Source organism: Pelobates fuscus, chromosome 1 (assembly GCF_036172605.1).
Source record: "Pelobates fuscus isolate aPelFus1 chromosome 1, aPelFus1.pri, whole genome shotgun sequence".
In the NCBI taxonomy this organism is placed as follows: domain Eukaryota; kingdom Metazoa; phylum Chordata; class Amphibia; order Anura; family Pelobatidae; genus Pelobates; species Pelobates fuscus.
The window spans coordinates 378,592,943-378,609,903 of record NC_086317.1 but is presented as its reverse complement, the minus strand read 5'-3'; the positions used below and the strand labels follow the sequence as shown (position 1 = coordinate 378,609,903).

The 16,961-nt window shown below is 41.0% G+C and overlaps 1 protein-coding gene across 2 annotated transcripts in view; it reads left to right on the top strand.

Moving 5' to 3' along the window:
• LCP1 (lymphocyte cytosolic protein 1) overlaps positions 1-16,961 on the top strand; it is a 55,872-nt gene that overhangs the window by 11,694 nt on the left and 27,217 nt on the right. For both annotated transcript variants that reach the window (XM_063425999.1, XM_063426000.1), the window contains 6 exons: positions 6,511-6,601; positions 8,696-8,859; positions 9,346-9,475; positions 9,963-10,095; positions 13,446-13,527; positions 15,152-15,317. In XM_063425999.1, the coding sequence (XP_063282069.1) occupies positions 6,535-6,601; positions 8,696-8,859; positions 9,346-9,475; positions 9,963-10,095; positions 13,446-13,527; positions 15,152-15,317 (742 nt within the window). In that variant the 5' untranslated portion in view covers positions 6,511-6,534. The remainder of the gene's footprint in view (positions 1-6,510; positions 6,602-8,695; positions 8,860-9,345; positions 9,476-9,962; positions 10,096-13,445; positions 13,528-15,151; positions 15,318-16,961) is intronic.

The window sequence follows — 16,961 nt, the reverse complement described above, 5'->3', positions numbered from 1 at the left end:
GCCAGCGGGTAAACCGGGCTCGGTTACCCGTCTGTTTAAAGAATACGCCGACCGCGTGGGAGACACAGGGGAATCCAACATGGCGCCGGCGGCAACCCACACAGACTCCGAGCCACCAAGCCCTGCTCAGTCTGAAATCTCATCTGTGGATATAGACATCAAGGACATCCTGAAAAGCCTGCCATCCAGACTAGACCTAGCACAAATGCTAGGAAAACTAGAGAATACCTTCCAACTCAAAATGGAGGGCCTGAGCTCAGAAATCAAACAGGTAGGCAGAAGGGTGCAGGACCTGGAAGATGACAGGGGCTCATGTCAGACACAAATACAGGATCTCACCCAGGCACTTACCATCCAAGAAAGACATCTGACCATGCTACAGAGGTCCCTAGATGATATAGATAATAGGGGCAGGAGGAACAATTTACGCATTAGGGGGATGCCTGAGACAGAAAAAGAAAATTTAAAGGTACAGCTACCCATCTTATTCAACCTAATTCTAAACCGCTCCCCAGACGCCCCAGTGATACTAGATAGGGCACATAGATCCCTACGACCCAAAAATAGCACGGGCGAGACACCACGTGACGTGATATGCCGCATTCACTACTATACCCTAAAGGAGGATATTCTAAAGGCACTAAGGGACACGTCCTCACCGCTATTGTACCAGGGACACGAAATCCAGATATACCCCGACTTATCCTGGCATACCCTCCAGGCAAGAAGAGCGCTACGACCGATCACGGACCAATTAAGAGCACGTAACATACGCTACAGATGGGGATTCCCCTTCGCCTTGATTGTAGGCTTGAAAGGGTCGACTTACACGATCGCCACATACCAGGACGTCATCCCTTTCACCGAAGCCCTGAACCTGACAAAAGTCAGCATAGCAAACTGGTATGCCCCGGACCCGGCGGTCACGCTTGACGCACAACCATACGGCCACAATTGGCATACACCATCAAAGAGGCAAAGAATGGGACAGAATGGCCTTCCACAGAGGGACGACAGACGAACCAGAAGACCCAGGGATGAATAAGCAACGCATCTGTGAAACTCCCAGATGGACTACAAGCAACTCACAGGACACAAATAGATGGGACTAATAGAGAATATCACAACGTACAGCACTCACGCCAAGACCTCACGACTACACCCAGAGAGACAGTCCTAAAATTGTTGATATAAGCCAAGGGACACGCAATTCCCCATAGCAAGCAACAAATACAGAACGGGACGTTAGAGCCGAAAAAACTTGAAAATGGGACTCAGAGACTGAACACAACAAAAACATAAAAAAAAAAAAAAAAAACCATAAAAAACATTGCTGAAAGATAAATTGAGTGAGGCTCCTGCACAGGTCGTATGATTTTTATAATTTATATACTGTCTCCTTGCATAAGTCAAAGATATTTAGGCTGTAGCACCATACTGGGTCTAATGCACAAGATTAAGTAAGACCATACTTATTTGAGCAGTATGACTCAGATGTTACACGCGACCTATACACTCTGAACCAAAACCACGAGACATTCAGCTGTTCTAGGTCGACCCTCAAAGACGATACTCAGACACACAAAACAGAGACACTACTAAACTAGACCCTAAAGAGACGCTAGGCCCACACAAAGACGAGAACACAAATAACTACGCAAGACAACCACCTACAATCGTACAGCTCACAGTCCATCTGGGATTGCACAACAAACACACAGATAACCACACGCTCCCCACTCCCCACTACACCCACGCTATCCCACGCAAATATCCTCCTCCACACAGACAAACGGAATAAGCGACCTCGCCCGCAAGCTCCACCCGACCAACTACTAACACTACTACAAAAAATAGAAATTAACAGAAACCTTACACAACACGAAACCATCTCACTGATAGACGACAACCATTCAATATTTAAACTATACACTAACGCAGACGCACCACCCTCGACACGAAACACTGTGTCATCCAACATAGCCCACTGCAGATACAGGGTCATCTCAGGGGCAGACACCAGTGAATTCCACCCACAGGAGAGTGCCACCCTTCCGAAGTAAGAAGCACCGCTCTCCTAGATACTCACTTGTATCATACCATTGTAAATAGTTGACCGACAACCCACAGGAACACCAGAAGGGAACTACAGACGGTCTCTGGTTTCATATGTGATTACTGTTTTAAATCATATTGTTTTAACTACTGTTTTATATTTATTGTTTAACAAACTTAATAACTGTACAGCTGTGTACTGTAGGTGTCTGTGCGAACTTGCTGAACATAAGGCTAAACACACAGAACACACACTCTAATTAAATCAGTCTACACTACAAGCCCACACAAATGTCATAAGGATTACGCAACAAGTCCTACAGCAAAACAATGACAACCATAAAAATACTTACACACAACACTAAGGGCCTCAACACACCCGAGAAAAGACACAAAGCACTGGCAGACTACCACAGGCAAAAAGCAGACATCATTTATATACAAGAAACACACTTCCGTAAAGACTCAGCCCCCACTCTCAGATCGAAACCCTACACCAATGGTTACTTCAGTAACTATAGTGGCTCAAAATCAAGGGGAGTTGCGATCCTACTCTCCTCACGACTACCCTTCACGTACAAAGAACATTTCTCAGATGAGGGAGGCAGATACATTTTCCTAAAAGGACGAATAGGAAATACTACCACAACCCTAGCTAATGTGTACCTCCCAAACAGGAAACAAGCCCCCACTCTACGCAAAATACTTCACAAGTTAGAAACATTCTCAGAGGGTCTACTAATATTGGGTGGGGACCTTAATGTCTCACTAGATGGGATACTGGATACCACCTCTCAAGCCCGATCCTATCAGACTTCAACGAGAAACCAAGTGCAAAAACTCCTAGACACACACCAACTATATGACACCTGGCGGGTACTCCACCCTAATAGCAGAAACTACTCATTTTACTCACACTCATCGAAAACATACTCAAGAATAGATATGCTCTTTACCCCACATAGATTCCTGAACCTTATCAAGACTTGCGAATATGCCCCTATAACATGGTCGGACCACGCCCCACTGTCCATGTCGATGACAATACCCACCCTACACCTCACTAGGGCTCAATGGAAACTAAACGACAACCTACTTAACGATCAAGTAATACGGACTCAAATAGATGAACATTTGGTTCATTACTTTGAAACAAACACTAGAGCGGAAACACCACACCCCATCGTATGGGAAGCACACAAAAGTACTATTAGAGGAACAATTATACAAATAGCATCCAGACACAAAAAACAACGTGAGACACAAGTGACACAACTAACAAAAGACATCAGAGAACTAGAAGAAGCTCACGCCCGAAACGACACACTACCCCTATACAAAAGACTTTTAGAGAAACGAACAGAACTCAACACAATCCTGAATGTCCGCACAAAATACGCAATAGCAAAGACACGTAGTCTCTACTATGCACAAGGAGGGAAAAGTGGGCGTTTATTAGCCAATGCACTCAAAAAACAGAGAGAAAACACTTTCATACCGTGCATAAGGGATAAAAAGGGGAACATCTCCCACCTTGTAACAGACATAGCCAAAGCATTTCAGGAATACTATCATTCCCTATACAACCTAAGACAAACACCCCCATCGACCCGGGACATTCAGAGCTTCCTCGAGAACAGAATACATACTACACTACCGACCAATTTGAGCGAAACTCTAGAATACCCAATCACAACGGAAGAATGCCGAAACACAATTAAAAACCTCCCGATAGGGAAAAGCCCAGGCCCTGACGGGTTTACAACGAAATATTATAAAACATACGCCACCACCCTCATCCCACATTTTACAAAATCTTTTAATTCCCTTCTTCAAGGCACCTCACTTCCCCCTCAAGCGTTAAATGCTACAATCACACTTATCCCGAAATCAGGCAAAGACTTATCCCAATGCGGTAGTTATAGACCGATCTCCTTGATAAATGTAGATCTCAAACTCTTTACTAAAATCCTGGCCAACAGGCTCCGCCCCCTACTACCGGGAATAATAAATGCAGATCAATCAGGCTTCGTACCCGGTAGGGAAGCAAAAAATAATACCACGAAAATCATAAACTTAATACACCAAGCCGCGCGCTCGGAAGAATCCAGTCTACTCTTGTCCATAGATGCGGAAAAAGCATTTGACAGAGTGGATTGGGCCCTAATGCTACACACGCTCCAATACTTGGGCTTTGGCCCTAACTGGCAAAAATGGATTAAAGCAATCTATTCAAATCCCACAGCCAACATTAGAGTTAATGGACAGTTATCAGATAGCGTGCCAATCTCCAATGGCACTAGGCAGGGGTGCCCCCTCTCCCCTCTCCTCTTTGTTATTGTCTTAGAGCCATTCCTCCAAGGTATACGGGATAACATCAACATTAGAGGCATTAATGCGGGTCAACAAGACCATAAAATAGCCGCATTTGCGGACGATATGCTCTTCTCAATCTCACACCCGCTAGAATCACTACCACACCTGATGGAAGAAATGAATAAATACAGTTACATTTCTAACTTCAAGGCAAATCTCACTAAATGTGAAATCCTTCCAATAAACGTACATGCAAACACCGCAACAGTACTGAAACGTGAATATCAATTTGAGTGGGCCCCACATAGTATAAAATATCTAGGAATACACATCACCAGAGATACAGCACGCCTATTTGACAGCAACTTCCCAAACCTACAAAAAGCAATCCAATCAGATCTTATAGCCTGGAATAAGCCACAATTTGGGTGGTTCTGCAGGCTAAACATTCTAAAAATGAATGTCCTGCCCAGGATCCTGTACATGCTTCAGGTACTCCCCATAACGATACCAAAGGCATGGTTCAGCACAATACGCAAATTATTCACGATCTTCATCTGGTCGCACAAAAGCCCCCGTTTAGCGCATACACTACTCACACGCCCAAAAGATGAGGGGGGCCTAGGCCTATCCGATATAGGCAGATACTATAAAGCGGTCCACCTGACCAGACTCTATGATTGGTCAAGCACTAACACTATGAAACAATGGGTAACCATCGAAGGCACTTTCTTCCGAGCACCCATATACACAATACCATGGCACAAAACAGGACAACCTCTACTGATACAGGGCCCGCATCCCACGATTACACCCACCTTGCGCATTTGGGAGACCCTCAAGCCAAACGAACTTATCTCACCTTATCCGTCCCCACTCTACCCGATCTCACATAACCCACTCTTCCAACCAGGGGCAGATGGTAAGGCTCTAAAACCCTTTTGCACGAGCACATACCTCTCGTTGCAAGACATTCTAGAGGAATCTGGGGAACAGCAGATCAAACCAATACAGGACCTAATCGAATCCCCAACTGTGATACAAAAGTTCCATTACAACCAACTAAAGCACTTCGTACACTCAGGACCACTAACACAGAGACAGAGCAGGTCACAAACACCATTTGAACACCATTGCTCCAGTCAGGATATCAAAAAGAAACACATCACACTAATGTACACTATTATCCAAGCAACAACTACCCACAATCTACCAACGTTTACCACCACTTGGGAAAGGGAACTACAGATAGAGATACCCAAAAACAAATGGAAACAGATTTTCAGACAAATACACAAAACTTCTAGAAATACGATGGCACAGGAAAGTAACTACAAACGGATAGCCAGATGGCACTATACACCGTCAAAACTTCACCATCTTTTTCCCACAACTGTAGACAGATGTTGGAGATGCCAGCAAACCAAGAGCACAACCGCGCACATATGGTGGACCTGTCCTGAGATCCGCAAATACTGGACGCGTATCTCAGGGGCACTGTACAAGATCTTCAGGATGAACATCCCCCTACATCCAGACACATACATCTTTCTCCTACCACCCCTAGAAATGTATAAACACGAGAAAACACTTTTGATACATCTCATCACAGCAGCCAACCAACTCATCCCGGCCCTCTGGAAACAACCACAGACACCCACTACACGGGAATGGTTACAAAAGGTAGAAACTATTAGAAATCTGGAAGAAACATGCTACTCATTAACACACCAATACCAGGAATACACACATATATGGGACCCATGGATTCAGTACCTACGAAAACACTCCATCTGATAACTGAACCACGAAGTTCAGGCCGTTCGCAGACAACACCTTACAAATGTTTGACCATAGTATATATAAGACGCTGAAATGTACAGTACACAAATGAAAATATTTGATACCCTGTCATGTTGACTGAATGAACCACTATGCCTACGAATTGTTATTGTACCATTTACAAAACTGAAATAATAAAAAAAAAAAAAAAAAAAAAAAAAAAAAATGCACTCTGCACAACATAAAAAAAAAAAAAAAAAAAAAAAAAAAAAGAAACGAACAGACAATCCAAATAATGAATAATAAATTACAATAAATAACGATATACATATGTGTTACATTGTGTATTTCATTCAGGGGTGCATAAAATAGCAGAAAAAGATGGCATCAAAGGCACCCATTACAGAGGAAGAAATGGAGGAGCTCAGAGAGGAGTTTACTAAAATTGGTAAGTCTTCTTATTTGAATTAATTCTTGGTAATGGAACTCACAGTATTGCAGAACTATAAGCCATATATTTTGATTATACAGAAAAACTGCTTTCAAATGCAATAATTCATCACTGTCTCCTACGAATTCTCAAAAATTACTGCTGACCACGATTTTATCTCAACTAGTCTGAAACATCACTACACAATGACCCACACAAACAAACAAACAACAAAAAAGTAACTTTTTTTTTAATCCTTAACACCGTCTCCTTCATTTTTAAACTATACATTTATAATAAAGGCAAATGTGAAAGCAAAAAAAAAAAATCACACAAAATAGCTTTTACTGTTTTTGCACAATTTCATAGTTTGCTTTCTACGTGTGCATAACGCTTTCATATATACAGTTTTACAGTGCACAACAAGCATGTCAAACTCAAAGGCAAATAAACAAGGTTTAAGTTTATGTGGGCAGCAAAAAAAACAAAAACTTGTAAATGTTCAAGCAACGACGCAGAGCCTGCCCCACGACAAGCACCCGTTCCCAAGTTAAGTCGCAACAACCACGAAGCAGACCAGAGGCACCCTACCCAGCAGTTCAGCGCCGACTGACTGGCAAAATACAGATTCACCATCACAACTCGGACACCATGTACTTAACCGCGGCTATGCCCCTTTAGTCTCAGGAGACAGGAGCTCTCGGGGACTGCATCTTGCAACTAAAAGGGTATCGGATGAATAGGCTGGAGATTGAGGACTAGCAGGCATGTCCCTCATTCTTGCTGGACTTTCACCTCACATCATGCCTTATACCATAAGTACCGCTCATTGAATATTCATTATTTAAACAGCGATAGTCGCTTTTACTCTGTTAGTACCTCTGCTCTAGTGGAGTTTTCTGTCATAGATCCTCACTGACAACCTATGTAACCACCCATGCATTTTCTAATCAGTCAGACATAGACAGAGGGACACCTCGAATTTAAACTTAAACTTGTAAAAATCAGCGGTGGGTCTGCTAACCTATTCCTGCAGTTAACAACGTGTAACCAGCACTTAAACGTAAAAGCTGTCTTACCAATTAATGTAATGCAATATATGTCTAAGCTCCAGCGCAACTAGTTTTGTTATTTACACGTTCAACCTAGCATGCTTAACTATTAATCACCATGCTTAACTATTAATCACCAATGTTTACTAAACTTGTTATAAATATAAAAATGTGCAAACGCTCATGCCACTACCTAACTCTTGTGAACCTTTGAAACACGCTGTTGTGGCGAATGTGATAACCTGTAACCACCTGCACAATAAAAATAAAGAATAAAAAAAAAAACTAAAAAAAAACTTGTAAATGTTCAAAGCTGCTAACTTACTAATTTGACTGTTTTGGTTCAAATTGTAATATTCACTCTGAATTCACTTTCAATTAACAGCAATTCCCACTCTAGTAATGGGAATATTTGAACAGCACCTGCATGTATTCGTGGCCATGATATATTAATTCACGAAAATGTAGCCTCCGGGCATGATAATAGATGTCTAGTTGATAGATGTCAAAAACAGCAATAGTATGAAGTCAGTGATACCAAATGGGGAATCATCACTTCTCTGGAAATTAGACAATTAAATCAAATATTGGAAATCCCATATGACCCATATTACGTGATTGCTTTTAAATGTATTTTAATGACATTGCAATCCAGTTCAGTCCTGGCACAGCCAAGGCACCTATTGTATTAGATGATTTGGAAACAGAAGCACTCTCATTTGTTCTCATTTGCTTAGGGCCCTTTTCACCGCTTTCCTGTCAACTTTATTTTGTCTGTAAAACGCTTGCTGTAGTTGTATAATTGGAAAGTGCTGTTTGATATGTTGGCGCTATATTTATGTAAATAAATCAATACATCGTTATATCAATAAAATAGAAGATAAAGTAACTTAATATTTAAAATCCTGGTAGATAAAATGTCTCTTTTAAGGGATAAAAAAAGTCTATAATATTTGTATAAGATATCACTCTGACAGATCGATTTTGCTTGTAAAACGTATTCAAACTCCTAGGTCTATCAGATAAATAATTACAAATATTCACTTTTTTTTTTTTCTAGATATTGATGGCAATGGTTATATAAGTCCTAATGAATTGAGTGATATGTTCAAAGCTGCTAACTTGCAACTTCCTGGATACAAAGTGCGGGAAATCATTAAAAGCTTCATGGAGACTGGAGACCAAAACAGGGATGGAAAGATTAGTTTTGATGAATTTATTGCTGTAAGTTTCCACTGGTCTAGGAGATTCAATAAGTTCCATGTTGATGAACCTCATGCAAGCAATTTGACTTTATTGTTCTGGTATTGTGTCCCATTTACATGCAGTGTTCTGATACCATCTGTCTTCTCTGTGTAGGGATGAACAAATGACAATGAAAATAGCTGTCTGTGGTTACGTGTGTGGAGTAAAGAGGAACTTTTTATAATATCTGTCCCCTATAACTCTGTCATCCGGTCTGGGAAGATATGCCATTGTTAGGGTTGATTGCCGCACCCACTTTAAATGAGCTGGTGCTTTCAAATAGCATTTACGGTCCACAAACGAAGTGGAGTGGTCAACGGCATTATGTCATATTTGTAAGGTCCCAAGTTCCACTTTGCAGGGGTGCATTTCCACTCACTGATGGCTAGTGGGAAAGTTTGGGAATGGTCTATATAACCATACAGTACATAAACAGTTGTAATTTTTTTCTCCTAATATTCTTAGGTTATTCATGATCTTAAAAGCTCAGATGTTGCTAAAACATTTAGAAAAGCCATAAACAAGAAAGAAGGGATTTGCGCAATTGGTGGCACATCTGAACAGTCTAGTGTTGGTACCCAACATTCATATTCAGGTAAGAATTTCCCAAATCTTTATTGATTAGAATAATTAAAGGGACACTATAGGCACCTACACCACTTAATCTCATTGCTCCTGGGTGCATCGTCCCTGTCCCACTTAGCACTGCAGTCTACCAAACAGCTTGACCATGTTGTTAACTTGACAATGATCACATGGTGGTCAACATGTTAATGCATCTGTTTGTATTGTACCTTCTTCTCTGAGTTATTGATTAAAGAAAGACTGAAGACCATATAGCTAACGAAAAGAAAGGAACTAGCAATTAGTTCAGTAATCACAAATGGTATGTCAAAACTATTGTGCTATGAAAGGCTTGTCTAACTCTTGTCATTATAGGGTTAACTGATAGAGCTACTAAATGCGGGATAGGTGACATTTTTGCACAGCATGTAGAATATAATTTTTGAGGGAATGCATTATGTGTCACAGAAGGTCATTAAAACATAGATTTAATATTTTTTTTTTGTATACTGTTACAGAAGAGGAAAAGTATGCCTTTGTAAACTGGATCAACAAAGCTCTGGAGAAAGATCCTGACTGCAAGCATGTTATACCCATGAACCCAGATACAGATGACCTATTCAAAGCAGTGGGGGATGGAATTGTACTTTGGTAAATTATCAGTTAACAGTTTTGTCTCTGACTCTGTTCTAAGAACATTTTCAATAATTAGCATTAGGGTTAAAGGGGCACCATAGTCACCAGAACAACTACAGCTTGTTGTATTTTTCTGGCTTTTTGCCATAAACACTGTCTTTTCAGAGAAAATGCAGTGTTTACATTACAGCCTAGGGCAGTGATGGCAAACCTGTGGCATGCGTGCCATAGGTGGCACGCCGGGCCCTCTCTGTGGGCACGCGGCCATAGGTCGCCATCAATGTAGAGTAGGCACCTGCCTGCCCAAAATGGACGGCAAGCGCCTACTCTGCTTCTGTGTTGGGAGGACAGGGGAGGGATCTTGGAAGCAGCTCTCCTGTGGACAGGAGGACAGGAGAGCTGCAGGACCTGTCACTCTTACTACCACCGGACCATCAGGGATGGCTGTGTCCCCCCCCCCCCCTTCACCAGGTAAGAAAAAGGGGGGGGGGAAACTGATTTATTATACTTTTTTAATTTCTTTTTTTAATGTATCTTCAACCCCCCCACACAGCACCCACCCCCCCCCACACAGCACCCCTACCCCCCACACACAGCAGCCCTAATCCCCCCCACACACAGCACCCCTACCCCCACCCATACACACAGCACACCTACCCCCTATGCAGAGCACCCCTACCCCCACACACAGCACAACTACCCCCCACACACAGCACCTCTACCCCCTCACAACACCCCTAGCCCCCACACAGCACCCCTCCCCCTCACACACACAGCACCCCTCACACACACACACACAGCACCCCTCACACACATAACACAGCATCTCACACACACACACACCCCTCACACACAGCACTCCACACACACACACCCCTACACACAAACACATACACTGCACCCCTCAATGCAGTATATGTGTGTGTGTATTCAGCAGTCTTTATGTATTCAGCAGTGTGTGTGTGTGTGTGTGTGTGTGTATTCAGCAGACTGTGTGTGTGTATTAGACATGTGCAATTCGTTTCGGTCCGAATGAATATTCGGACGAATTTCGGAAATTCGGACATTCGGGTGCTTACGAATGTCTGAAGAGCCGAAGTTCCGAAGTGGCTGAAGTTCCGAAGTCGCCGAAGTTCCGAAGTCGCCGAAGTTGCCGATATTCCGAAGTCTCCGAAGTTCCGAAGTCGCCGAAGTCTCCGAAGATCCGAGGTGTCAAAGTGCCGAAGTTCCGAAGGTCCGAAGTGCCGAAGGTCCGAAGTTCCGAAGTTGCCAAAGTTCTGAGGTGTCGAAGTGCCGAAGGTCCGAAGTGTCGAAGGTCCGAAGTTCTGAAGTTGCTGAAGTTCTGAGGTGTCGAAGTGCCGAAGTACCGGAGTTCCGAATTTCGGAAGGCCGAACCGAATTTTTTCGTCATGCACATGCCTAGTGTGTATTCAGCAGACTGTGTGTGTATTCAGCAGACTGTGTGTATGTATTCAGCAGACTGTGTGTACTCAGCAGTCTGTGTTTGTGTGTACTCAGCAGTGTGTGTGTATGTATTCAGCAGTGTGTGTATCCAGCGGAATGTGTGTGTGTATTCAGCGGACTCTGTGTATGTTTGTGTGTGTGTATTTAGCGGACTGTGTGTATGTATTTAGCAGTCTGTCTGCGTGTGTGCATTTAGCAGTCAGTCTGTGTGTCAGTGTGTGTATGTATTAAGCAGTCGGTGTGTGAATGTATTCAGCAGCCCGTGTCTATGTATTGCATTTGTTGGAGATACTAATAATTATAAGCTTAATTTTATCTATTTATATCATTATTTAAAATTTGTATCATTGAACTCTCTGTTGTGTTCTTCTTTTAAAACAAAAGATGTTAACTAGTTCAGACAACTGTACGAGTTGTTTTTTCTAAACTTAAACCTCAGTATTCAGGTTTAATTGCCGTGTTGGCACATTGAGGAAAAAAAAGTTGGCATGTATTGCGGTTTGGGTACTTGGGTTTAAAAAGGTTCGCCATCACTGGCCTAGGGATACCTCCACTGGCCACTCCTCAGATGGCTGCTAGAGGTGCTTCCTGGGACAGTGCTGCACAGTGTGCAGCACTAAAAATCAGTGTCTCCATCCTCTGCATGCAGACACTGAACTTTCCTCATAGAGATGCATTGATTCCATAGATCTGTATTAAGAGATGCTGATTGGCCAGGGCTGTGTTTTGCTTGTGCTGGCTCTTTCCCTGAGCTCCCTACTTGACAGTCTCAGCTAATCCTATGATAAAGCATTGTGATTGGGTTCCGTTCAACACTTCTGTGCATGTCAGCCAACCAGGCAGATCAGGGGCAGAGCCAGCAGTAGCAGACTGCAATAAAGGTAACATTTTGCTATATTTAGGGCAGCAAGAGGGGCCAGGGGGGGCTAGAGGGTGGTTTTAACACTATAGGGTCAGGAATACGTTTGTTTTCCTGACCCTATAGTGTTCCTTCAACCAGATATACAATGTTTCCTGGTCACTTAAAATCTATTCATGTAGATCGATTGGCCTGTACTACATAACATTCATATGCTGAAGTAGGGAAATCAATTAAAGGAGCACTCCAGACACATAAATCACTGTATTTTGCTGAAGTGCTTTATGTGTCTATCATTTTTTTTTCTTTTATCAATGTGAAGCATGTGCAGCTCCAGCACAGAGGCTTTTCAATTAAAAAACACTGATTGGTCAATCCGCAGCACAGACAGAAAGTCTGTACCTGGGATAAAGGGGAGGGCTTGCAAAGAATACCCAAAAAAATACCAAAAAAATACATGCATGTTTTCTTTGGGGGTATATCTACTAAATAGTAAAAAAATAAAATTAAAATAAACAATCAGTAGAATGTTCCTTTAACAAGGCAGTTCCTTGGAGATCCCTTCTTGATTAATTAACTGATCTCCTCCCTACAGTATATGTATTCTACATATGGTACCATAGTATATAATATATATACAATATGTATACAGTGAAATAATATAGCTATTTATTATCATTTAGAAAAGCGAAATCGTTACAGGGTTTATTCACTAAACACCAAATTGTAGTGAATTGAAGACCAATGTACACATTTTTTTGCAAAATATCCTGTAATGTTAGTTGAGTTGGTGAGTTTTTAAAAATCAACAATTTTTAAGCATGTTTTGCAATTTTGTTTCAATCCACTAAAGTTCACTATAATAAGAGAATAAATCAATTTTGTCTTTGAGTTTATTCGTTTTTCCCCTATTATAACAATTTAATAACGTGTTTGTTATCCTTAGTGAATGCATCACTTGTTCTGGTTGGTTTACTATAATTATGTTATCATGATTAAAATTGATCCTGGAAAATTTAGAATATTTACAAATTTTTTTCAGCAAAATGATTAACCTTTCTGTGGCAGACACCATTGATGAAAGAGCTATCAACAAAAAGAAGCTCACACCTTTTACCATCCAGGTATAGATGCAAATCAGGGGAGGAATATTAAATTAAAGAGCAATTGTCACTTACCATAATTTTTTATATTATGTGTACTTATTCCATGTATTTATAAGGTGTGAAAAATTTACTTACATGTAGAAATCCCCATTCCTTTAACCTGCCACTGGGAGAATCCATCTTAATGCCCTTTCAATGTTTGTTACAAGCTCTATATTTTGCATAGAGTAAAGGAAAAAAGGAGAGATTAATTTAATATTGTAAAAAAGTGGCTCAGCTGTTTTCGTGACAAAATTTTATTGTGCTTTCTGTTTACTTTTAATATTTTCCTTCGTCTCTGACACATTTTTCCCGTTTGCGCCTTTCTGACAAGTTGGTCCCCAGTATATAAAGTTGGAGGTAACAGTTTTATGCATAAGAAAATGGTGCATTTTGCTGATCCTTCATAATATTGTGTTATTGAGTTACTATTGTGCTTGTTCACTTATCTGTAAATATTTTCCACATTGACATGGAAAGTGCACATTTTTGGGTCAAAAAAACCTCTATAAACATAGATAAATTGTAGAATAATTTATATTTGCCTCTGTTGGCCAATTGATGGTTTAGGGCAGGCATAGGCAACCTTCGGCCCTCCAGGTGTTTTGGACTACACCCCCCATGATGCTTTGCCAGGATTATGGGTGTAAGAGCATTATAGGGGATGTAGTCCACAATATCTGGAGTGCCGAAGGTTGCCTATCCCTGATTTAGGGAATAGACCAATATACATTTGTCAGAATAACTTTGCCTGCTGCCAGAGATACTGATTCTTCGCTACGCTTTGCAAAGGTGGATCATGAATGATCAATAATAGAGCTATGAAATTCTTAGTGCTTATCCTATCTTTCATATTAGCTACATATATTTGCTAGCGTCATTCTTCAGGTTTTAGAATTGTGCATTTCAGAATTCTATCTATAAGCATGCACTATTAACTATAAACAATTTATATTTTAACTGCCAGACCAGGTTGCAGGTGGTAATGCACTGTCTAACTCTAAGCCTCTTTGGTTAGACATCCCTTCTAGCATTGCCTTACTGTAAATTTGAAGACTGCAACATCGTTGATTGCCCCAGAGCTTCCGTTTTACAGGCACGTGAGGCAATTGTCTGGATTGCCAAATAAGGTCAACCCTGTCTGAAGCCATATCAGAGAAACGTCTTCTTTTTTATTTTCTCTGAGATGTAAACAAATATGAAAAATAAAAGATACATAGTTGGAGTTGGATACAATATTTAGATGAGCTGGAAATTTTTAGTACGCTCCCTGGGTCTAAATTAGAAATACCCTTTGATACAGCTTTAAGGTTATTCACTACACTTCAAACTGTGTCAAGTTAGCGATTACAGCTCAGTTACAGAATTTCCCTAAATCAGCTATGTTTACTTGAAATTTGCCATTTTAATTTGCAAATCCACCTGGAGGTCATATAGTTCATTGGATGATGTCAATGGGAATAGTTCAGAAATATGAACGTGCTTACAAAGAAGTCTAATGGTAATTTATCTGCCTGTCAACTGCTTTTCAGTGTTGATGGTTAAGGTTTGCCAGAATATTAAGTGATTTTCTTATAATATTTACATCTTTCTGCACAACCAGGAAAATCTGAACTTAGCTCTGAATTCTGCTTCGGCTATTGGCTGCCATGTGGTAAACATTGGTGCTGAAGACCTGAAGGAGGGAAAACCCTACTTAGTCTTGGGACTTTTGTGGCAAATTATCAAGATTGGCCTGTTTGCAGACATCGAGCTCAGCCGTAATGAAGGTGAGAAGGCGTATGTATGACAGTGTCACACTAAACAAAGATAGAAAGGTGACTAGTTTGATTTAAAGGGACACTATAGAAACTGAAACAACTTTAGCTTGATGAAGCAGTTTTAGTGTATAGATCATTCCCTTGCAGTCTCACTGCTCAATTCTCTGCTGATGTTTAGACTTCTTTTTTTGTGCAGTATGTTTAATATAGAATTTCCCATCTCCTGCTCTGTTAATGGCCTTTAGACCCTACGTGAGTCTCTTGTATGTGATTGAAGTTCAATTTACAGAACAGGACGTAAAAACCTATAAAGCAAGTAAACGTCTGATTGAAAATGAAACCGTTTTACTAGTCTTGGTTATGTCAATCTAGGACTGCATAAACAAAGTGATCTAACTCCTAAATGGTAGATAATTGAGCAGTGAGATTGCAGGGACATGCTCTATACACTAAAACTGCTTCATTAAGCTAGAATTGCTTTGATGCCTATATTATCACTTTAAGGATACAGTGAGTCAGTAAGATGGAACCAATATGCATGTGCTTAGCTTCAACCAGCGCTGACCCATCCATAGACTTTGGTGCTGTACCTGTCATAATCTAAAACAGGAGTTCCCAACTCATGGTGGCGGTGCAATAGCACCGCACAGGTTGGGAACTTGTGTGAGGGTCTATCGGGTAGCCCAAATGGGAGTGTAGCGCTATTAAATCTAGGCTTGCTCCTCAACAGATATAGGGAGATAAATTTGCTTACATGAAATAAAAGAGAAGAAAAAGCACTAATAGTGTAACTCTGTCAATAAAGTGACTCAGTGTAATAGGTATTGAATCCAAACTCACATTTTTCAGAGCCTTTTTAGATATAGGCTCTAACCATCACACTTGTGTGCACTTCCCAGGTGACAACCAGACCTTTAAACTCTCCGATTTTTCAGATTATGGTGTCCTCAACCGAGAAGAGATTAATAATAACAGAATCTGGGTGTAGTATTTTTGCATTCACATGAATAAAGGAGACTGCAAATCTTATGGTAAAATTGCTCACCTTTTTCAGAGCCTGTTACCTGACTCTGAGTGTAAAAGTATTGTATCAGCTTTTGGGGTGATACTGCCCCCTTTACATTCAGGAATTACAGGGAAAAAACAAAGATTCAGGATCGATGTATATATTCAAGTACTATATTTATTAAACAATAAAAACACAATAAAAAGTATAAGAAATTACTCACCCTAGAGTTCTTCTTTCGCCAAGACGCATTTCACCCTCCGTGGGCTTTCTCAATCGACATGTATTTCGTTCTATTGCCGGTTCCGTTTCAGGTGCTCATGGGGTCCACCTCTTCTACTCCTGCTGTCCAATGATTTTGTCTGTATTCTAATTATGCATGGTAATCACCTGGTATTCATTTAGTATCAGGACATCTTTCAAATTTATCCAGCACGTAATCCTAAAAACTACATGGACTTTATGCTATAAGAAAATGCGTATCGGTCACAGATACCGTAACGTCAGCATTTTATCCTTGGACCCAGGCAAGATCATGTCTTGGACCGGCCCTGGCTTCCACCACAATAAAAGTGATAATCACCATAACTCATCATAACTTCACCCTCTCAAACAATATAGCATAAAATACTTAGTTAATACAATTT